The sequence below is a fragment of the Silurus aristotelis genome (genome assembly GCF_946808225.1).
Source record: "Silurus aristotelis genome assembly, chromosome: 20".
In the NCBI taxonomy this organism is placed as follows: Eukaryota; Metazoa; Chordata; class Actinopteri; order Siluriformes; family Siluridae; genus Silurus; species Silurus aristotelis.
The window spans coordinates 16005638-16029518 of NC_139593.1; the positions used below are offsets into that span (position 1 = coordinate 16005638).

A 23881-nucleotide genomic window follows, 5' to 3' on the forward strand; every position below is an offset into this window, starting at 1 on the left:
ATAATTGCATTTTTTTTCTCCTCTTTATATTATTTTTTTCTGTAACTCAAAGCTGATGTAATTTTTTTCTTTGCACAACTATTTATACAAGACATATTGAGTGAAACTCTGGGTGTTGATTTACCCGACGTGTATCGCTGCATTTGCCCGAGTTTCTCATGATCGGTACTTTGGCGAGTGCATGGGTGAACACAGAGCTTGTTACTGTTGAATTAGCAGGTTGTACTCGAGGCAGTATTTGTTTATCTATATGTATATATCAGTAGTACTTTATTTAATTTCTGCGGAAGTGAATCTGTGTTTTGTGAAACATTTCCAAACCCGTCTGCACATTTTGTAATTGCGTGAAACCAAGAGAATATGGTGTGTGTGTGTGTGTGTGTGTGTGAGAGTTGAGGTTTATCTGATCTGAATTTCACACCAATTAAAATGCTGTTTTTGGCAAAAAAAAAAAAACTTTGTTGGCCTTTTTTAAAAATAATTTGGTGTTTCATTCATAATCATGTAAATTATGACTATATACATGCTGCTGAAGAGACTGTGTATGAATAAGAAATACAGTAACATTTTTGAAAAATGAAAGTCTTTTAATTAATTTATTTTTTATTTCCTTTCAGAGCAGAGTTAAAGATAATGGTCCGGGTAAAGAGGGAATCGTTTTTTAACATACAAAATAAATCAGTACAGAAATAACACATTTTTGTATTTGTGAAATGTGAAATTCAGTAGACGATGTTTGTTCCTTTGCAGAAAAACCATCCCCAGTGTTATTAGGCTAATCTTCCTCCCACCAGTTTCTTTTTCTTTCCGCTTTTCTGCCTTCAAGTTTGCTTTTCAGGGCAATCCGCAGTCTGCTCTGTCCGGATACATTTTCCGAAAGTCCGACCGTCTGTTTGGATGCCACATTGCTTCTATTTGTGTGTTTCTGTCTCTGTTTACTCAAAAATATTGGGTTTCGTTCCCCCTCTTTAAAAGATGGCTGATTGGTTTTCTCCATTCTTTCAACCGTGTCTTTACTCCTATGATGATGGAAACCATCGTGTTTCCTCTTGGGCACGAACTCCAGCGCTTTCTCCCAGCTGCCTGTCTCCTTGACAGTCATTAGGATGCGGATCATCTGGTCCAGCGTCAGGTTCTTGGCCCCGATTTCCCAGTGCAGGTACTCGTCCAGAGGCAGCCTCGCCGTGGAGAGCTTGAGACGCTTGGCGTTGGCCAGAGAAGCTCCAGATTGGATGGATCGGTCCACCATGGCTCCAATGATGTACACCTTGGTGTGGTCGAAGGTGCGGAGAACGTTGGGGGAATCGGCAGTCAGGTATACGAGATCCTCTCGGGGAAACAGGTCTACGTGACGCTGGTGGGTAGCTGTGACGAAAAGACGGTCCCACGCCTCCTGACCGTAGCGTCTGAGAAGCTCCCGCTGGTAAGCGCCATCCGGCTGCAGGTTGCAGAAGTGCAAATGGAAAGAGTCCACCGAGCGCCGGTTCCAGCCTTCTGTCTCCATCAGCTGCGAGATCGTGTTTTCCATCTCACGCCTGGACATGTGCTGGTCGTAGCTCATATCATAGACCAGCGGCTGGCCGTACAGCATGGCCTGCGCCGCTCTCCAGCCCAACAGCCGGTCTGCGGAACGAGTCCAGAACTGCATAAGAAAAGTGTTTTTCAATTTGGGTTCTCCTTCACCTTCTTCTTCCACGTCTTCCAATCCCATCTCCTCCTTCACCAACTCGACCGACCTCTCAGCCTTCCTTTTCTCCTTTTTCTCTCTGTTGGCCTTCTTATGGCCCTCTTTTATAGCCAAATACCTGAGGTACTTCCTCTTAGAGGACTTAGTGGTGAGTTCTGCAAGCGTCTCCAGCTGCTCCTCTGTGACGTCATCGGGGACTTGTTTTCCAGCTTGCCGCCACATGTCCACCAGAGTACGACTCCTCTCTACTGGAGAACCTCCTCCTGCTGCTGCTTCTTCTTCTTCTTCTTCTCCTCCAGTTTCTGCTTCTCTGTCCTTCTGTTTGTCATCTTGTGAAGCCTGGGATCTCATTACAGACTTCCAGACATCCAGGTCCAGCTCAGGTTTCTGCTGTGGAGCATCTTTTCTCAAAACCGAGCCAGTACTCAGGGATCGGCTTGGGGTAAGAGCTGAGCACGATGTGAACAAATTGGGAGAGTGATATTTCACGAGTGTGCAAGCCGGAGAGAGAAACCTCCTCATCACAAACACAGTGTGAACCCGGAGCAACATCACGAGCTGCGCGTTTACAACAAGAGGGAAGCGAATATACACAAATATAGCTGGACGATTAACCTGTTAGCTGAGGGGCATAAATGTGCCATGACCTGCACGAACACCAGAAACAGAAGCGCAATGCTCCTCTGTCTTAGGTCACGTTGATTCTCGTTGCGTCATCTATTTTCGGTCGTAGTGAAACAAAGCATAGTCGACGTTATGTACTCATTTCCAACCCACCACAAATGTTAAGTCGTGAAATTACAAAATGTTTAAGACGTCAAATAAGGAACGACAAATATATATTCCAAGAGGGTGCTTGTTTTTTTAAATTCAAGTTTAATTAGGTAACATGTTTCGACCCGAACAGCGTTTAACGTTGCTCTGCTGAAGATTTCCGCTCAGTCCTGCATGGAGCCGTGTTCCAAATCCTGCACCCTCGAGCGCACGAGTTTCCGCTTTGGTGAATGCAAACTCAGGCATATAACAAGGCGCTATTTGGGACAGGACCACGGTGCGCTGTTTCCCCTGGCCCAGCAAAAATCCCGCCTTCTGAGCGATGATTTGATTTTGGTCCAATCAGAGCGCTTGTATTTTTTTCGTACGCTATGTGGAAACCGGAACACACTTGGAGCCACGAGCTTGAAGTGAGGGTAGGTCTGGCTCTATTTAAAGATTCGGCTCTTTTTGCTTACGGATCCTAAAATGGCTCTTCATTAAGTATCACACAGAGCTTTCTATTTGATCCCAGTTTAGCCATTATTAACGTTTTTTTTTCTATTGTAAACATTTTTATGATTCAGTGTTTTCATAAAAGCTTTATTTTTATTCATTTTCCTTATTACAAAATAATTGTTTTACATTTTCATCACTAAACACAGAACCACAGCAACCACATCAAAATAATAATGGCCACAGTCTTAACATTACGACACTTTAGATAATAATAATAATAATAATAATAATAATAATAATAATAATAATAATAATAAATATTTTTTCTTTTTTCCTCAGCTTGGGTATAACTGACTTTCTTGTTAGAGCTGAAGATTCGGTTCTTCCCGACAGGAGTCGGTTCTTTTCGTTCGCCACAAATTATTGGCTCTTCGAACCGACTCGTTCACGAACAACACATCACAATGAGTTTGTTTTTGCCGAAACTATCGAGTAAAAAGGAGGTCGATGAAGTGATCAAAACAGTCGCAGAGAAAGTGCTGGTGTTGCGCTTCGGACGAGATGAAGACTCCGTGTGCATGCAACTCGACGAAATTGTAAGTCGTGATCTAGTGATCCAATGATCTGGTGATCTGGAGCCATACAGCTATACAGAATGATGTACTACAAATATATCATGGGTCCCCCTGTGTCTTCTAATACACCTTTCTCTTCCTTATAACAGCTTTCCAAAACCTCCCATGACCTGAGTAAAATGACTTCTATATATTTGGTGGATGTGGATAAAATGCCTGTTTATACCCGCTATTTTGACATCAGTTACATTCCTTCAATCGTCTTCTTCTTCAATGGACAGCACATGAAGGTTGATTATGGGTGAGGACAGAAGTATTAAAGCTTTTTGGGTGCAGGTGAAATTAAACACCTGCACTCACAGACATCCTACTGTTCACTAAAGAGTAAAACATACAAATATTCCGCTTTAATTGGTCTTGACAATCATTGATCAGAAAATAAGCAAGAATTAGATAAACCTGAAGACCCCCAAGAGCTGTGATTTCACTTGCGGCGAACTGTTTCGGGGGTGAACATGTCAAAACTGTGTCCAAAGTGTTAATATATTGTGTGAGCACCATTAATCCAGCACTGCCTAAATCCTCCTGGGCATGAAATTCACTAGAGCTGCACAGATTGTTGCTGAGATCCTCTTCCATTCCTCCATAATCACACCACGGAGCTGCTGGATGTTGGACACATGGTGCTTCTTCACATTCCGCTTGAGGATGCCCAACAGGTTCTCAATAGGGTTCAGGTCTGTACACATACTTGGCCACTCCATCACGTTCACCTTCACCTTCAGCTTTCTCAGCAAGGCAGTTGGTCATCTTGGTGCTGTGTTTGGGGTCATTATTATGTTCGAAAGCAGTACAGAATTTCTCATGTTGTCCTTTAGAACCGCAGCTCCCCAGTACCAGCAGCACTCATGCAGCCCCAGACCATGATGCTACCACCACCATGCTTGACTGTAGGAAAGACACAATTTTCTTGGTTCTCCTCACCACTGCGTCACCACACATGCTGGACACCATCTGATCCAAACAAGTTTATCTTAGTCTCATCAGACCACATAGTTCCAGTAATTCATGCTCTTGGACAGGTCGTCTTCAGCAAACTGTTTGTGTGTTTTCTTGTAAACCAGCTTCAGAAGAGGCTCCTTCTTGGACGATGGAGATACAAACTGACTTGTTGCAGTGTGTGCGTACGGTCTAAATACTGACCTCTAAAGCAATGCTGCAGCAGTCATGCGTCTGTGTTTTGAAGCAGCTTCTGCACCTGACGCACAGCACACAAAGACTCGATTTCTTTGATGGACCCTTGTGAGGTCTGTTCTGAGTGGAACCCGTCTTAAAAAAAACCTCTGTATGACCCTGCCCACTGTACTGTAACTTAGTTTCAGGGTGTTACTGATCTTCTGATAGCCTGGGCATCTTTGTGGAGAGCAACAATTCTGATTCTCAAATCCTCAGAGTCTCTTTACCATGAGGTTCCATGTTGAAGATCCAGTGGTCAGTATGAGAGAATCGTACTCAAAGCACCACATTTTAACTGCTCTAATACAAGATACACAAATTTTTATGGTTCTGTCAAGCAGACAAAAAACAAACATGATAAATATGACATGTGACTTTGCATAGTTACATGACATACAAATCATCACTGAGGGTGTACTCACTTTTGTTGGCAGCTATTTAAACAATAATTGCTGTATGTTTTTATAATTAGAGGACAGTAAATCTGTCCCGCTGTATAAAGCTGCACAGTGAGCCAGTGAGAAACAGAACCAGGATTAAACCAGAGCAACGAAAAGGTCTGCAGTATTTGCTAAATTCTTGCTCATTTATTGACCTATGATTTATTAAGCATATTAAGCCTGTTTTTTTGGGCAGAAGTGTACATTTCTCTGCTACTGAAAAGGAGCCATCACAGGACTGTGGATCACATTGTTTGGGTATTGGATGATTCTCAGTAATGAAAATGACATGAGAACAGTTGGAGTCTGATTATTTCTGGTGACTGATGTTTCTGTGGTGGTCTTTTATGGATGGATTACAACCAGACAAGAAGTTAACTATATGTTAGGTTTATCAGGAAAAAATATATAAATTTAAAGAAATATAGAGGAAATATACACATAATAAAAGTATACACAGATTATTTGTGTGTTTATGAGCTTCTGCATATCTTCATAATCCTGTATTATTTCCTTCAGGTCTCCAGATCATACCAAGTTTGTCGGATGCTTTAAAACGAAGCAGGACTTCATCGATCTTATTGAGGTGATCTACCGTGGTGCCATGAGAGGAAAACTGATCGTGCGAAGCCCTATCGATCCACGAAATATTCCTAAATATGATCTGCTCTACCATGGGATTTAGGTGTAAAATAAACCTCACAGGTGAAGATTAGTTTTATGAAATGTAAGAAAATATGGGGATTTTTTTGCTCGTATTTGTAAAGCATGACAATTTAGTTGTTTCCTGTGGAAATGCATTTTAGATTAGATTTTTGAAAAGACAACTGGTTTCCATTTGCAATGTCTCTTGCCTTGTAAATTTGTATACTTGTAAAATGACCAATAAAAAACAATCGTGTCACGATGTACATGAAGCTCTTTAATAAGCACATTTCCACCAAACATTACACACAAATAACTGTTCTAATTATTCTCTCTTAATAAAGTTTACATCCGAGATACAACCATCTTCTTTCAAGCATGCATTATTGTTTGGGTCGGTTGTGTCGCTCGGCTTTCTCGCTCCAAGGCTCCTGCTCCTAGTAATGATGGCAAATGGCGTCGGAGCAACCGCAGGTTTCGTCAGTTTGGCAAAAAAACGAAATACCGATTCAATGCACACAGCAGGTGCCGTCTCATGGCACTGAGTCCCTGCTGACATCATCCTGCACCCTGCCTTGAGAGACCCCACCAGGCGGTTCTTTGGTTTGCTGCTCAGTACCCAAGTACTTGAATGTTTCTTGATCCAGTCACGTCCTAAAGTTCCAAGTGGCTGATGCCAGAGGCTGTGCGACGAGTCGATGAAAGCCACAGCACACTTGCGCTGTTGGATCTGTTCCAAACGACAGCACAGGAGATGAACAAACGCTAATCCTCCGTAACCATGTGCCACCACTGCGATTTGCTCTGCAGTGCTGTTCAGGAGCATCTGATCCCACACTTGGTGCACATGCTCCTCTGGGGTCATTAATCCTTCATTAGGGTTCAGTAACAAAACAGCACAGGACTCCGCCAAAGCCCAGCGCACATATGGGATCTGACTCCCTCGCTCTAGGCCTTCATAGGCTACAGCTCTCCAGCTCCATACACCACACCTGATAGTGCCTTTATTTTGGATTAGGACCACCAGTGTCCCATGATGTCCTAAAGCTCCTGGACTCATGTAGATAAAACCAGGTGGCTGGGAATCACATGGGTTCCTCTTATCCAGATACACTTTGATCAGGTTGTACTTTTCTTCAAGCAGGCTATACACATGCTGGGAGATGTAGCAGCACAGAGATGTATGTTCTCTTATAGTCGCTTGGGCATCTTTGAGCTGGAATGGGAACTTGTAAGGTTTCTTAGTGTCCATATGGCAGAGACATCCATCCTCAGTGAAGGAATATGGGAAGTCCGATGTGGTCTTATTGCTTACTTTAGAATACTCCAGCATTGTTATAACCTAAACCTGAGTCGTAGGAGAAATACTGCAGAAAATCAGACAATACGTAAATGTAATCAGGTCCCTGGGGTTGTGTTTTCTGTTCTAACACACACCTGATTCAAGGCGTCTTCAAATTGCTAAGTGAAATCAGGTGTTTCACCTTCACATGTTTCAACTTCTTCACCTCTATATTGAAGCTAAATATAACATTTAAGACTTGGAGTTTTAAGATTTATTTTAATTTTGTTTTAATCAGAAATGAATGAAACTTGAAGTTTTGTTTTTAGAAATAAAGTTCCTCAGAAATCCCGCTCATAAACATTTGTCTTGATGAGAGGAATAGCAAGAACTATCACATTTAGGATTTATTGAGTTAAGAAAATAACTCAGGATCCTGTATCATGAGGAAAAGTGTTTAATAATAATAATAAAAAGACTCGTTTGTGTAGATTTATACAAAATAATTATTTTGTATGATTAGAGGTTCCTGCCGGAACGCTTCTCCACAGCCCTGGTTTTCGGCGGACGGATTGTAAAGCTTCACCGGATGTGACGAAAGCAAGATGTCTGCGACCTTGTTGAATGCATGTTGATCAAAATGACAGCTGTATAACCCTCAAAAGATGAATATTAATGCGATAGCTTGATATTTTAAACAGTATAAATGATCATGTTTTCATTGTTCAGGCGTGTGTTCTCAGGTCTGGCGAGCGGGAAGCTGGAGGGACCAGGTACATGGACACATGGAGATTGATTTCTGATATATTGGCAATCCGAATGGTTTGTGTGTGTTTATTTATGCTGATTCATTTTGTAAAGAGGTTTATTCGATATGTTTTTCTTCTGTGCTTTGCCACATGCAGCTATCCTGCAGCAGCATCACCTGAAAGTGCTCTCGGCTGGTTTAAAGACGTATGAAGTTCCTCCAGACTACAGTGGTAATACTTTTTTATATATTTATATAATCAATCAATCAATCAATCAATCAATCAGTCAATCATTCATTCAACCGATCATTCAATAAATCAATTAATAATTTGGGTATTATTTTAAAATACCCGATTTTATATACACTGAATCAACTAGAACAATAAATGGTTTCTCAGCCTGATTTCCATATGCCACATGATGTTAAACATGATGGTGATTCCTAGGAGTTCATTCTACATAGCGTTGTTTATTGATTGATTTGGATTGCTTAAGGGCCCAGCAAATGCAGCTTGGTGGTGCTGGGATTTAAACCCATGACCTTTTGATCAGAAGTCCAAAATCTTATCCACTTCCACGTCTTTAGATCCGGAAAATTTTCCCTTCATTAGAACTAGGAGACTCAATTCAGTTCCAGCATGACACGCCCCCGTGCACAAAGGCAGCTTCATGCGTCATTGTTTGGAGTGGACGTTTAACTACTATAGAGCTTTGACCTTAACCCTATTGAACACAGTTGTGATTAATTGGGATTAAAATGCTGACTGCACTCCAGGCCTCCTCACCTCATCTACATCAGTACCTGATTTTTCTAACACTAATTGTGGCTGAATGAGCACAAATCTCAGGAAACACACTCCAAAATCTTGTGCAACATCTTCCCAGAAGAGTGGAGGTTACTAAAACACTAAATGGCGAATAAATGTGGAATGGGATGGTAAAAAACCCCCCACAAAAATAACCGCATAGTCAGGTGCACGCAAACTTTTGTCCTTGCAGTGTATCAACAAATACAAGTAGTATTTTTTGAAGAACAAATAAATAAACTTATTTGCCATTTTGTTTTCCTGCTGAAATTATATTCAAAATAATTCTTAAATATTATTGGGTCTGCTTGTATACAGGGTTTGTTTTACTGCATAAAAGAAAAAGAAAAACAATAAATAAATATTAATTCTTGTACATTTATTTGTTTATTGTTACATTTATGGCTTTAGGCAGATGCCCTTATCCAGGATGACTTATAATCATCTGAGCAGTTGATGGTTAAGGCCCACCAGGGGCCGCTTTGTGGTGCTGGGATTTAAACTCTTTTGATCACAAGATTTCAAAGTCAAATATCTTGTTTTGATTGGCGCTTTGTGTATCTACTGATCACCAACATACAGTTTAGCATCAGTTCAACAGCAAGCAGAACATTTAGAGAGGAATAAATGATGGAGGAAACTCTTGACTCGAACTCGCCAAAACACACGTGACCTTATTTACACTATTTTTCTGAAGTGGTTTAAAAAAAGGTTTTGGGCTCATGATCATTGTAATGGATATCAAAAGTAAAAGTCTTTTGAGTTAATTTTGTAAATAATCTTGTGATAAAATGATAATAGGAACATTAGAGCCATAATAAATCAATACTTTGGATGTACATTTAAAGGCAAATACATTTGCACTTTTACTCACTTTTTAACTTTTCCTGGAGTCATATTTTACCTACTGTATCTCTACTTTAACTCTACATGGTTTGTGTACTTCATTCACCACTGGTAAACAAAATATTTGACACCTGGCCTGTTGAGTAATAACATAAATAATGCAGAAATAAATAAATATTTGTAACATGGAGATATCACATTATCTCCTTCATTTCAGTGGATGTCTAATTAAAACATGGTCAGTCTCAATATTTATTTATTTCCACTGTCTCTTGTACAGATGTGGTTTTACCAGACAAGCCCAAACTCAAATTCCTTAATAAGGTCCCTAATTTAAAAAAGGCCAAGAAGGAGATGAAGAAGCTACGTGATATCCAGGGTCCAACTAAGACCGGCAACTCGTTCAGATTTGGACAGTATGGTATTTTGGTCAGTACTTATTTTTGATGTTTTGATAGTATTTCTATTTTTTTATAGGGGTGTAATGGTACACAAAGTTCACAGTTCTGTACGTACTCCGATTTTTAAGTCACGGTTCGGTTTCGTTACAGTTAAAGGAAAGAGATGCGAAACATAAAATTGCTTGTTTTTAACGTGGTTTATTATTAACATGCGCGGACATCAACTTACATTTTTGAAATTATTTGAAATAAAATGCCCGTTTGGTTAAATAATATATAAAATTTAATTTTATAGTATTTTATAATAATAAAATATATTTTAAAAATGAAATTTATCAAATGAATGCAATATACTTGTTATATTGATTTAAATTGGCACAGATTACATTTATTAAATTAAATAATTTAAATTTGTTAGGTTCCGTTTGGGAAATTCAGATGTGTATAGCTGTGGGTGTGGGTTTTACATTTAATATTTATCTTTACAGATATGATCTACTTAACTTTTCTACTTATTTCAGCATACGTTCACAAATACCTTCATTCCTTCCATCCTTTATTCATTCATTCATGTTAAGGTGCAATTGTTGGGAAACATCGCCACCATCATGAGCTCAAATGAATCTTTACACATTCTTGCTGTGCGTGAATAGGTTTCCTGTGGGTTACTTTCTGATGATGTAACTCATGAATGTAACTGCAGAATGATTTTAGTGAACAGGAACAAGTCTGCCTGCCAATGTACAGAGAAATGCAGCCACATTAGTCTGAAGTAATTTCACCATGTAGCCAGATCCTGATACAAAACACACTGCCATTGTAACCAAGGGCTTAAGAAAAGGTCAAAAGTCAATCACCTCGATGCACCTCGATATGCGGAATGGTCAGGATTTTATCATTTCAAAAGAAATTCTAGAAGCTGTACACAAAATGCTAAAGAATACCCAGGAGTAGACTGTCGTAACACGCTGGACGATGACAGGAAATGGCAGCAATTTCATGCATATGCAAAACAAAATCGCACAAAACGCAAAAGCAAAATAAATAAAATAAATGCAAAAGCATTTGTAGTTTGTGTCTTTAATTTAGACATTTAAAAGCTTATAGTAGCTGCTTAAGGACTCAATGGGAGAATTGTACTTTAACAAATTCACTCATGCTGCGTTATTTCCTTCTGAAAAACAGCGTGTGAGTATACAAGGTGAAGCAATTTGTGTAAATCAACATTTGTATTGTATTTTGCAGATGGCAAGTTGATAACCATGCTTAAACTAATCAATATAAAATATACGTTTTGTTCATTTGTGAAGATATATGCATAGTTTATATAACCAATTTACATTTAAATAATAAATGTGTGCATAAATTAAATATACAAACATTAAAAACCAGCATTTGAACAAAGTAAATCACATTTGAAAACAGAAGTTACTGTTGTAGACGAATGCTATAAAAAAATAAAACTGAGAAATGCAGTAAGCAAACAGGTTACATTTTGTTTCATTGGTGTAAAAATGCATAATCCTTCGCTGAAAACCACAACAGTGAGTAAAAATATAAACGTTTACTTCTGCTTTTCGATTTAGCGTTTGTTCGCACCCTTTTAATTGAATCATCACGTGTCGCTCGTGAGCTGATTGTGCAACCTGATGTTCACTGGTCACGACAGAACAGATCCAGTGCGACTTTTACAAAGTCACAAACAGTTTACACAAAATCATTCCATTAAACTGTACCATTTAAACACGATGAGGATTCTAGTTATTACTCACCGTGCTGTTTTGTGACACCAGTGTGATTTTTCATGTGCTCCTGCATCACTGTGTTACTCCTATCCCACACGAGCTCCGCTTTGCAGAACTTCCAGGTTACAGTTTTATTTGCGTTTAATATAAAATATATTCTCGTGACTTGGATGACACTTTTTCCTGCTGCCGGTTGACCCTGTACTGTTCCCTGTTTTTCCCAGGCGGTCGTGTTCTCATACCTTCACGCAAACCGTAACTTGAGCAGCCCAACTGATCAGCTGAAAAACGGCATTCTTCGACAACAAATTTTATTTTCGATTATTATTAAATTTACCGATTAGTTGTTGCAGCGCTAACGTGTACTGTTACACCCCTACTATTTTACTATTCTTTTTTTATTATTATTATTATTAAAAAAAAATTCTACTCATTTTGATGACTGATTGATTTGTGGTGGGATTTTGGAAAACACTAGCATTTGAACTATTTTTATTGTTGCTTTTGGCTGTTCCATGTATTTAAAATGCACATGTAAGAATGAAATAACTGTGGACAATGGTTTTTTTATCGAAAGCTCTAGTATTGGTTTCTGGTATAGTTCCTGTGCAGAAACGCTCATCTATTATTATGTAACACATTGTTTCATGTAGCAGACCACGGTAGACCAAATTGATCTTTATATTCACAGCTTTAAAAGTATACTGGCCTCCGATATCTTACTGTGTTCACCTACGCAATCGTATCTACCCCAGGTGTGAAACCATTGTAAAGTGTATGCGGTTATAATACTGTTTTACTGGCATTACTAGATCTTGAGCCAAAAAAAAAAAAAAAAACTCACATTTATATAATCCAATAATTATATACCAGTCTGTCATTCTCAGTAAGCCCTAATTATTAGTAATATTAAGAATTCTTTCTACATATTGTTTATCGTCCTCAGTATTTGTTAAACGTGTTGCTCTTTCTAGGCCATGGGCGGAGGATATCTACACTGGGGCCATATGGAAATGATGAGGCTCACTATTAATCGGCGAATGGACTCCCGTACCACCTTTGCCCGCTGGCGGATTAACGCTCCTTACAAACCCATTACACGTAAAGGCCTGGGTCAGCGCATGGGAGGAGGCAAAGGTGCCATCGATCATTACGTAACACCGGTAAAGTGCGGCCGGATGATCGTAGAGGTTGGAGGTCAGATTGAACTCGGGGAAGTGGAGTCTGTTCTTAAAGAAGTGGCGAAGAAGCTGCCTTTCCCAGCCAAGGTTTGTTTTTCTAACTTGTTCTATTTGTGTATCTTATATTAAAAATAAATTATTAGTAGAATTCCCTCAAAGACTAATGCCATGTCAAGAATTGTTTTTACTACATGGTCAAAGTTGCCTAAACTTCTCATATATGGTACGAAAGGCCAAATCATAGGTCACCAATGGCCAATTTGATTCACAGGGCCTAGTTTGGGCATCTGTAAACATTTGAGTCTCGGTTAAGGATCAAAAGATATATACAAAGCGGTATTAAAAGTTTCAAGACGAACTCCGTTTACAGGAAAGTGCTTCATTTATCTGCGTTTACACACCATCAGCTTCAAAATAGTCCCCTGGCACCCCAATACAGCGCTCCCAACATTCCTTCCACTTCTGGAATATGTCCTGGAAGTCTTTTTTTTTTTTTTTGAAGCGTGTCAAACATCATCTGCAGTTCATGCAGTGGTGTCAAAACAGTAACGTTCGAGCTGGATCTTCATCTTCAGGGAAGAGGGTGGAAGTCCGCCGGAGCCAAATCTGGCGAGTAGGGAGGCTGCGGAAGTGATATCTTGTTGTTTCCGGCGGAAAACTCAAGCGAGAGGTGATTGGGTGTTCTGTCCATGGTGAAATTGCAAAAGTGGTCAAAATAGCACCGGTTGCACAGTTCCCGATGTACACAGGACGATGTCTTTTGGCACGCTGACTTATGAAGGTCTGTGCTCTCTGCTACTGTGCATGCAGCCTTGTGCCACCATGTGTTGGTGTGTTGCAAAAGTAGGACCTTTTTGATGCCACCCAATATAAGGCACAAGTTTAGGATTTTAGCTTTAGTTTCCTGATATTTACATCTGGATGTGTCCCGCAAAAAATAAAGCACCTTTTTAATGAGATGACTCGGTCATGAGGTGAGCAAAACCATAGGAACTGTTCATTCTTTAAGTAAATTAAAGTAAATACCATATTTGGTTGCACACGCTTTGCTACAATAACTGCAGCAAGCCTGCGATTTTCAGACATCACCAGATCATTGGGTTCTTCTTTTAAGATGGTTGGTACCACAACTTATTTTAGTTGCTCTTTCTTTTAGTGTGGGTTTCTCGCTTCAGTTTCTCCAGGAGGTGAAATGCTGCTAAGTTATGACAAGGTCTGGTCATTGCCATCATACCAAATGGCTTCAGAGAAGGTCAAAAGTCAGTGTGTTTTTGTATCAGGATCTGGCTGCATGGGTAAATTCCTGCAGGTTAATTGGGCTGCATTTCTCTGTACGTTGGCAGACAGACGTGTTCCTGTTCACTAAAATCAGTTACCATTTAAAATGAGTTACCATTATGAGTTACATTAGTAGGAAGGAACCCACAGGAAACCTATTCATGCACAGCAAGAATGTTTTTAAAGAGTCATTTGAGCTCATGATGGTGGCGATGTTACCCAACAATTGCACCTTAACGCAAGTTATTATATTAAAAACCAGGATGGCATTCCTGCTGTGGAATCCAACATTCGGGTAGCCAGTCAGGTCACAGGCAGCACTGCAGCAGATTAGTGATTCTACTGAGCTCATGTAAATCAGCTGTTGGGTTCTTAACATTGTGTGTGTGTGTGTGTGTGTATATATTATATATTTTCTAAAATTGAATCCTAGTTGAACACGGTAATCAAACGATGGTAATTTAGCCATCAACCCCTTCGTTTTCCGAACAGCATGTACACATAGGAATGGCGAAATCCAAAACCACCTTGTCTTTACACGTTTCTAAAAAACATTTATGTTTGGTTTGACATGAATGGTGTTCTGGAATCTGCTCAGGCTCGGTGGGAGGAAAAAAATTTTGTAATCGTTTGTTCGAGGTAAGAGATATGATGTCAGGAAATTCTTTAGCAGATGTTTCTGAAGTGTAAGAATGAAGTCCAGACAGGCCCAAAGGTCTTGTTTATTTAGGAGACTGTTCTGACTAGAAACATTCTAATACATAGTTTTGTTTTTGGGAAGTACAAAGATGAACAAATGATAGCTAAAAATGAAAATCAGTACAACCACCAAGTCATTGGATGGCTTGGAGAACTTTCATGTTCCTGTGGGAATCTTTTTTATTTTATTTTATTTTATTAATTTTTTTTAGATTAAACAATGTTTGAAAAGATTGGAGGCAAATTCATTGCATACACAAATAATGTAGATGTTACATTGACTGAAAATGCTGATATGATATAATCCTTCTTTACTTTAACTTCCTTTATTTATTAATTTATTAACTAATTAATTTTTTTTTTCTTTCTTACTTTCCCTCTCTTCTCATTTTACACATCAGAATAATGCCTCGCAGTAATGTTCCTTTAAGTGTTCTGTCCAGTGAAGGCAGGTTTGGGGTGGTGGGGAGGGTAGAAAAGTATGTTTACTTGTATATTAAACTGGTTCTGTAAATTGTTAATGTGAAAATAAACATGTTGGGGGGGGAAAAAAGATCAACAAATGAAAAAGCGCAATAAAATGGACCCTGGCTATGATTGGATTAGATTAGATTAAACTTTATTGTCATTGTACAGAGTGGAAGTACAGGGTCAATTAAATGCAGCTAGCATTTAACCAGAAGTGCAAACAGCAATTTAATATAACATAAATGTACATAAATTAATTGGTGTGTGTTATAATAATATGGAAGGATATTCTGGGGAATTTTCAAAAGGAATTGCAAATTGTATTTGCAATGTTTAAAATAACATATGGGAGTGCAAAGGTGCAGTATATATTAAAAATAAAACAGTATAATGTGAAATGTGGAGTTACACACAGTAGAGTATTTATTTGAAAAGTGACCATAACAGTGCAAAAAGGCAACATGAGGTAGAATGTTCAAGAGTCAAGAGAGTTAAGAAGCTTTTATTGTCATTTCAACCATATACGGTATAGCTGACGCAGTACACAGTGAAATGAAACAACGTTCCTCCAGAACCCTGATGCTACATAAAACAACATGAAACAACAATCACAGAAACAGAAAACACAGGGCCAAGGACTAGTAAGAAAAATCCTTGCCACATAAAGTGCATGTGTGCAACCTGGTGCAAACAGTACAAGTAGACAACACAGTACAGTGCAAGACAATACACAAAATAGCCCAGTAAACCTGTCGTAACGAGATAAAGTGAACAGTATCAAAAATGTAGACAGAATATTGTGCAAAAGAACAAATAGCAGCAATCCCGGAAGATGTGAAAAAAGTGCATGTAAACATTTTGTGGAAATGATTTAGTGTGAGTGGTACTGAATCATGGCTGTGTGATGTGTGTTGATTCCATTTTGTACAAATCAGTCACACAAAGTGAGTGAGTATGAGTGTGTGTTGAGTCTGGTTTGTACAGATCAGTCACGTGTGTGTGTGTGTGTGTGTGTGTGTGTGTGTGTGTGTGTGTGTGTGAGTTCAGTTGTTTGTTGAGAAGCCTGATGGCTTGAGGAAAGAAACTGTTACACAGTCTGGATGTGGCGGCCCGAATGCTTCAGAACCGCTTCCCTGATGGTAGGAGAGTAAAAAGTGTGGCTTTGCAGATGAAGCGTGTGGTGTAAATGTCCATGATAGAGGGGAGAGAGACTCAGATGATCTTTCAGCTGTCCTCACTATCCTCTATAGGGTCTTGTGACCCGAGATGGTGCAGTTCCCAAACCAGGCAGTGATGCAGCTGCTCAGGATGCTCTCAATGGTCCCTCTGTAGAACATGGTCAGGGTGGGGGGAGGGAGATGAGCTTTCCTCAGCCTTCTCATGAAGTAGAGGCGCTGCTGGGCTTTTTTGTTGAAGAGCTGGTGTTGAGTGACCAGGTAAGGTTATCCGCCAAGTGAACACCAAGGAATTTGGTGCTCTTGACGATCTCCACTAAGGATCCATCGATGATCAGTGGAGAAGGGTCACTCTTTTCTCCTGAAGTCAACAACCATCTCTTTTATTTTTGTCCATGTTCAGAGACAGGTTGTTGGCTCCATATTAGGCTGTTAACCGTTGCACCTCCTGTCTGTATGCTGACTCATCGTTCTTGCTGATGAGACAGAGACAGCATGGTCGTGTCTTTGGCGAACTTTATGATATGAATCGAGCTGTGTATTGCTACACAGTCGTGAGTCAGCAGAGTGAACAGCAGTAGACTGAGCACACAGCCCTGAGGGGCTCCAGTGCTCAGTGTGGTGGTGTTGGAGATGCTGTTTCCGATCCAGACTATCTGAGGTCTCCCAGTCAGGAAGTCCAGTATCCAGTTGCAGAGGGAGGTGTTCAGGCCCAGTAGGCTCAGCTTCTCAATCAGGTGCTGAGGGACGATCGTGTTGAATGCTGAGCTGAAGTCTATGAACAGCATCCGTACATTAGAGTCCTTGTTGTCTAGGTGGCTGAAGTCTGAGAACAATGTGAAGGCAAGGAAGACCACCCCTCCTCCCACTGACCAGGTGCTCTGTCTAACCACAGCTAAAGTGAGGAAAACTCTATGCAGAGTTAACCCACAGAAGTCTGCTGGACCAGACAACATTCCTGGCAGAGTGCTCAGGGAATGTGCAGAACAGCTAGCAGATGTCTTCACTGACATCTTCAACATCTCCCTGAGCAGCAACGTTGTTCCCACGTGCCTCAAGACAACGACCATTGTTCCCATGCCGAAGAAATCTACTGTCTCCTGCCTCAATGACTATCGTCCCGTCGCACTCACACCCATCGTGATGAAGTGCTTCGAGAGGCTCATCATGAGGCACATTAAGACACAGCTTCCACCCTCCCTGGACCCCATGCAGTTTGCGTATCGTCCAAACCGTTCCACGGACGATGCTATCTCCACAACCCTCCATCTGGCCCTCACCCACCAACTCATATGTACGAATGCTGTTCATTGACTTCAGCTCAGCATTCAACACAATCATTCCTCAGCACCTGATCGAGAAGTTGAACCTTTTGGGCCTGAACACCTCCCTCTGTAACTGGATCCTGGACTTCCTGACTGGGAGACCTAAGTCAGTCAGAATCGGGAACAGCATTTTCAGCACCACCACACTGAGCACTGGGGCCCCCCAGGGCTGTGTGCTTAGCCCACTGCTGTTCACTTTGCTGACTCATGACTGTGTAGCAATGCACAGCTCGAACCACATCAAGTTTGCTGATGACACGACCGTGGTGGGTCTCATCAGCAAAAACGACGAGTCAGCATACAGAGAGGAGGTGCAACGGTTAACTGCCTGGTATGGAGCAAATAACCTGTCTCTGAACGTTGACAAAACCAAAGAGATGGTTGTGGACTTCAGGAGAGCACAGAGCGACCAATCTCCACTGATTATTGATGGATCCTCAGTGGAGATCGTCAAGAGCACCAAATTCCTTGGTGTTCATCTGGCAGACAACCTCACCTGGTCACTCAACACCAGCTCCATCACAAAGAAAGCCCAGCAGCGTCTCTACTTCCTGAGAAGGCTGAGGAAAACCCACCTCCCTCCCCCCATCCTGACCATGTTCTACAGAGGGACCATTGAGAGCATCTTGAGCAGCTGCATCACTGCCTGGTTTGGGAACTGCACCGTCTCAGACCGCAAGACCCTACAGAGGATAGTGAGGACAGCTGAGAAGATCATCGGAATCTCTCTTCCCCTTTATCATGGACATTTACACCACACGCTGCATCCGCAAAGCACACAGCATTGTGGACGACCACACACACCCGTCACACACACTTTTTACTTTCCTGCCATCAGGAAAACGGTTTCGAAGCATTTGGGCCACCACAACAAGACTGTGCAACAGTTTCTTTCCACAAGCCATCAGGCTCCTCAATACACAGAAATGAAACGGAACTCTCACACACACACACACTCACTCAAATGTGTGTTACCGAACTGTACAATTCTTCCTGGACTTTACTGGTCGGCGCTATATTGGGTTTTGTGTCTTTTCTTGTGTCATCTGTCTGCACTGTCTGTCTGTACTGTTTTTTGTTTGCACTAGGTTGCACTCAATGCACTTTATGTAACTTTGTGTTGTAGCTCTATGTTGTTATTTAGTGTAGCACCAGGGTTCCCGAGGAACGTTGTCTCGTTTTTACTGTGTACCACTGTGTATAGTAGAAATGACAATAAAAGCCACTTGACTTGACTTAACTTGGTTGAGAGCCAGATGGAGGGTTGTGGAGATTGCATCGTCCGTGGAGTGGTTTGGACGATACACAAACTGCATGGGGTCCAGTGCGGGTGGAAGCTGGGTCTTGATGTGCCTCATGACGAGCCTCTCGAAGCACTTCATCACAATGGGTGTGAGTGCAACGGGACGATAGTCATTAAGGCAGGAGACAGTAGACTTCTTCGGCACGGGAATGATGGTCGTCGTCTTGAGGCACGTAGGAACAATGGCTCAGGTAGATGTTGAAGATGTCCGTAAAGACATCCGCTAGCTGTTGTGCACATTCCCTGAGCACTCTCCCAGGAATTTTGTCTGGTCCAGCAGACTTCTGTGGGTTAACTCTGCATAGTTTTCCTCACTTCAGTTGTGGTTAGACAGAGCACCTGGTCATGGGGAGGAGGGATGGTCTTCCTCGCTACCATGTTGTTCTGCACCTTCAACCGGGCGTAGAAGTTGTTTTAGCGCATCTAGGAGGGAGGCGTCAAGGTCACAAGCAGGTTCAGTTGTCTTGTAGTACGTGATCGCTTGGATGCCATGCCACATGCGCCATGTGTCTCCGCTGTCCTGGAAGTGGCCGTGGATTCTCTTGGCGTGTGCCTCTCTGATAGCATGGGACAGTTTGGCCCTTGCTGTTTTTAAGGCCGTCTTGTCCCCTGCTCTGAATGTAGTTGGTCACTGTTGACGTGTACTGCTCCAAGTTGATGAAATCGCCGTTGGTTGCAGCTTCCCTAAACATGTCCCAGTCAGTACATTTCAAAGCAGTCCTGGAGAGCAGACATGGATCCTGCTGGCCAGGTTCTCATCTGCTTTCGAGCTGATCTTTAACGTCTGCTGAGTGGTCTGTATGCTGGGATCAGCATAACAGAGATGTGGTCTGAGTACCCGAGGTGGGGGCAGGGCTTCGCCCGGTATGCGACCGGGTGTTTGTGTAAACAACATCCAGCGTGTTTTCTTCTCTGGTTGCAAAGTCCACATTCTGATGAAATATTGGAAGCACAGTCCTGAGATTTGCATGGTTGAAATCTCCGGCTACAATTAACAATCCGTCAGGGTGTGTGTTTTGAAGTTCGCTAATGGTCCCGTAGAGTACACTGAGCGCTTCCTTAGCATTAGCGCTAGGTGGTATGTTCACTCCGAGCACAATAGCGATGAGCAGTAGGTGGAAACAAGCACAGAGTTCTTGTAATTTGTGCAACAAAAGGCATCATTGGGGAAACAAAGTGTACAGTATGGGGACATGTTAATGTACAGTGCAGTCTTTGAGTAGTGTTGACTGAGTTGGATGTATTTGTTTATTTATACACTTTAGTAGATGGCTGAGGGAAAGAAACTGTTCCTATATGTGATGGGAGAGTGAGAAAGTGACATTTTTTATTAATTTTTTTTTTCTACAGCTCAGGTTTATTTTGCATGGTATTTTCTGCGTTCCCCTCATCAACACACTTTTATCTCAAAATTATATCAACTAAGCAGAGAGATAAACAATTAACGAACAATGAAACAAACTGATTATTGATTGATGATTGGTGCACACTAAGGTATACTGACTGGAAATGTTACACCGTTACCCTGGCAGGCCTTCCAAACAAATGGACTCACCTCAGCTTGGAATGTTGTTTAGTCATCATGGTGTCACATTTCTACAAGAAAGTATGTGGAACACCTTAATTCCCTTAATTCAACTCCAGTTGAGTGTCGCAGTCAAGAAATTAAATGGTTGGAAAGATTGTTAGTGCTGTAATGCATGGTGATGTTTACTTTATTAGCAACTCCTTCACATTTATGTAGTTATGTAATCACTTAGTCATGTAGCAGCAGCAGCACAATGCTGGGGAAAAAATGCAAATACATGTCAGGAGCTTCAATTAATCTTTACATGACGCAACAGAATGAAGAGAGAGTCTGAAATTCTGCCTTTAACTGGGGAATGATTGTTGGTACTAATTGGGTGGGTCTCAAGAAATTTCTTTACACAATTGTACATGGGTTTAACAGTCAGGGGTTTACATACTTTTGGCGATAGTGTATGTATCAGAGGTGGAAAGAGTACCTAAAAATCATACATGTATATATACATACACACACACACACACACACAGGAGAGCCGATTTGAGTGGTTTACGTGATATTCAGTGTACAGGAGTGATTGGGGAAAGAAAGAAGTGAAGCCGTGGAAGAGGATTCTTTTTAGTCCGCTGATCAGAGATGGCTGGAGCGCGGAGGTGCGTTAGCATAGCGTCACTCCTGGTCCGTGTCGATCAGGGCCACGACTAGGCCGAGGGAGACCCCGTCCTGCCTGTACAGGTGGGTGCTCAGGAGCTCTAGCAGGTAGCGGAAGTGGGGTATACACCGGCGTGGTCGCTGCTGTAGCTCTCTCTGTGTAGCTGCTGTCGCTGCTTCCTAAAAGGAAAAATAGAGAGAAATTGTCCATTAGTCAAGATCCAGGCATTCTCCAACTTTCTATCCTTCAAGGCTCCTTTTATACTTTTTACCCTACTCAAGAAGGGTGAAGAGTAGCTGCTCTCCTCATTTGACTCCAGCCTCGTTGGGACGCTGCGCCCTCCTGCCATGTGCGCCGCAGCTCTCCACAATACTAGTGCTGAAGTGGCGCTGTCCATTCAGCACCCGTCTGGCAGTTGCGTTTGGAGCGCTTGCCTGTTGCTGCGTATGGGACGTGAGGCCGGCGTCACAATACATTACTGCAAAACTAACTCCATTACAAGTTTAAAGTCACCAATTCCAATATGATTTGAGTAAAAGTCTGAGTATCTGATTAAGAGTATTTGAGTATTCAACTCGTATTGAACGTATGCTCTAATCCTCAAAACTCAAACACGTGTTGGTAAAAAGCCAAAAACAGTTGATTTGAGGTTTTATTTCCTGAAATACAAATCAAATGTATTTAATAAATACAAAACAGCTTCAACATGAAACAAATATAAGTCGCTCAAAAAAGTAGTAAAGCAATCTTTTGAAAAAAATCTTTCAATTAATTAAATAATTAATTAACAAACACAATTACAGAAGTATTTCCAGGGCCAAATCGAACGAATGTAAGTACATTTAAGATGGAGTTAAAGCAAATATTCAGAGCTGACTGTGATTTGATGCACCTCTGTCGCAGAGAAGGGTGATGTTTTTACTCAACTGGCTCTCTAAATATTTTGGACTGAAAATGAGACCAGTGGTGCTACAAATTGCTCACATGATATAGATGTGGGTAGGAAAGTATTGAGCCCTAATCACCTCAGCAACAGAGGTGCAAATTGTAATTGGTAACACTCATTGCATATTAAAATATAGTGGAGTAAAAAGTACATAAATGTTCAGTTAAGAGTTAGTTAGCTATAACTTTGATACTCAGAAAAAAACTAGTATCAAAAGTAGGCAAAAAATGACTTAAGCACTGTAACAATGTACATTTACTCAAATTCATTTCACCGCTGGTATGTGTTTTTTTTTTTCTTTGTCCTGAGATCTTCATTCTTGGTACCCTGCTGTAAAATCTCCAAGCGATTAAAATGATTGCATCCATAATCTCTTGATGTACTACAGAATAAATTTTTTACATGATATAAAAAATTGTTCAGCAAAATGTCTGTTCTTAAACAGGTGGTGAGCAGAGAGAGTCTGACTGCCATGCAGCAGGATCAAGCTGAAAGGGAGACGAACAACCAGAATCCGTGGACCTTCGAGAGAATTGCCAGGTCCAACATGCTGGGTATCCGCAAAGTCATCAGTCCGTTCGATCTCCACAATCACGGACGCTACGCTGGAAAGTTCTACAATCCAGACAGAGTCTGACCTCAAACCACTGCAAACACTGCAGCAAAAAGCACAGCACCACCACCACCTCCTCCTGTGCAAAAAAAATCCCCTAAAACACAGTGTGTAAACTGCTTTGCACACCACATCCTGTATTCGATTAGAATCACAATCAGTAGGTTTTATGAGTTTCGTTATTATTTAGTAATAACCACAAAAGTCAAGCACCCCGAAGACTGGAAAACAAGGCTAAATGCAGAAGTTATTTTTCTTCATTTCTCAGCCAGTAAGACATAAAAATTTAAGTAGAATTGCAGAACTTGATCTCTGGTGACAATATCATTCATATGGTGAACCATTCTAGCATTCAAACCACCTGGCAAGCAGCATTTTTTGCGGGTTTTTTGTTGTTGTGTTCAATAGTAAATGTTGAAATTCACAGAAACACACATTTGCAGTAAAAATACTGATCTATAATTCTTTTTTGATGTCACTATAAAAGTATAATAAATGTTAAACACAAACGCTTTCTGGAACTATGGGTTGTAAAAAGTAACCTTGATTTTATTGCATCATAAACCTTTTAAACATGGAAAGCAAAAAGTTGTGATTATGAAACAAAAATGCTGTTCCCTGTACTTCAGTAGTAATGATTTTCTTTTACATCCTGGTTCACAGCATGCTGTTTGTCTGTGGCTTTTGAATGTGTAAAATTAGAAGTGCACCTTCAACTCCTCTGCAGCTGTTAATCATCATTTGCTTATCAGCAGACTGCACAAGTGCGTTATTGCAGAACACACGACAAAACATCCATTATAGAGGGAGGCAATGTGACATTTGTATTTAAAACGTAAGCTAAAGAAAGTGACTGCACTTTCCTCGAATTCATAACCGGCATATAAAATAATTTGAAGAACAAGTCAAATTAATGCTGACATAAGAAAAGTTTTGCTATTTATCAGTCACAGCACATCACTGGTACATTTTTTTTCCAAATTGTACAAATCAGATTCCTCAAATGCAACACGTAGTTACATCTATACACTCTATAACAGTGTTGGGTCATGCATTTCATCCCTCGGCCTTCAGTGGTAGAGAAACGCAGT

The 23881-nt window shown here is 40.9% G+C and overlaps 4 protein-coding genes across 4 annotated transcripts; 2 read left to right on the forward strand and 2 right to left on the reverse strand.

Annotated features, from left to right (window-relative positions):
* Positions 1-566: 566 nt before the first annotated feature.
* Positions 567-2239, reverse strand: trmt10c (tRNA methyltransferase 10C, mitochondrial RNase P subunit; the record flags this gene model as incomplete). The annotated part of the gene is made up of 1 exon (XM_083522400.1): positions 567-2239. One exon carries the CDS (start codon positions 2237-2239, stop codon positions 776-778), a length of 1464 nt encoding a protein of 487 aa, XP_083378526.1. The 3' UTR covers positions 567-775.
* A 642-nt stretch (positions 2240-2881) lies between these two features.
* Positions 2882-6061, forward strand: txnl4b (thioredoxin-like 4B). Its single transcript, XM_083522517.1, has 3 exons — positions 2882-3495; positions 3624-3775; positions 5670-6061. Exons 1-3 carry the CDS (start codon positions 3364-3366, stop codon positions 5833-5835), a joined length of 450 nt encoding a protein of 149 aa, XP_083378643.1. The 5' UTR covers positions 2882-3363; the 3' UTR covers positions 5836-6061.
* LOC310715765 (cotranscriptional regulator ARB2A homolog) lies at positions 6052-7528 on the reverse strand. Its single transcript, XM_083522447.1, has one exon. The coding sequence runs from the start codon at positions 7126-7128 to the stop codon at positions 6121-6123; it is 1008 nt and encodes a 335-aa protein (XP_083378573.1). The 5' UTR covers positions 7129-7528; the 3' UTR covers positions 6052-6120.
* Positions 7529-7596: 68 nt separating this feature from the next.
* Positions 7597-23299, forward strand: mrpl16 (mitochondrial ribosomal protein L16). The gene is made up of 5 exons (XM_083522487.1): positions 7597-7850; positions 7983-8057; positions 9760-9908; positions 12600-12893; positions 22623-23299. Exons 1-5 carry the CDS (start codon positions 7784-7786, stop codon positions 22812-22814), a joined length of 777 nt encoding a protein of 258 aa, XP_083378613.1. The 5' UTR covers positions 7597-7783; the 3' UTR covers positions 22815-23299.
* The last annotated feature ends 582 nt before the right edge of the window (positions 23300-23881 follow it).

Excerpts from the sequence above, each read along its gene's own strand:
- txnl4b (XM_083522517.1), top strand. The coding sequence starts at position 3,364 with ATGAGTTTGTTTTTGCCGAAACTATCGAGTAAAAAGGAGGTCGATGAA. Across the intron at positions 3,496-3,623 it reads GCATGCAACTCGACGAAATT|CTTTCCAAAACCTCCCATGA; the intron begins GTAAGTCGTGAT and ends TCCTTATAACAG. Across the intron at positions 3,776-5,669 it reads CACATGAAGGTTGATTATGG|GTCTCCAGATCATACCAAGT; the intron begins GTGAGGACAGAA and ends TATTTCCTTCAG.
- LOC310715765 (XM_083522447.1), bottom strand. The coding sequence starts at position 7,128 with ATGCTGGAGTATTCTAAAGTAAGCAATAAGACCACATCGGACTTCCCA.
- mrpl16 (XM_083522487.1), top strand. The coding sequence starts at position 7,784 with ATGATCATGTTTTCATTGTTCAGGCGTGTGTTCTCAGGTCTGGCGAGC. Across the intron at positions 8,058-9,759 it reads AGTTCCTCCAGACTACAGTG|ATGTGGTTTTACCAGACAAG; the intron begins GTAATACTTTTT and ends TCTCTTGTACAG. Across the intron at positions 9,909-12,599 it reads TTGGACAGTATGGTATTTTG|GCCATGGGCGGAGGATATCT; the intron begins GTCAGTACTTAT and ends TGCTCTTTCTAG.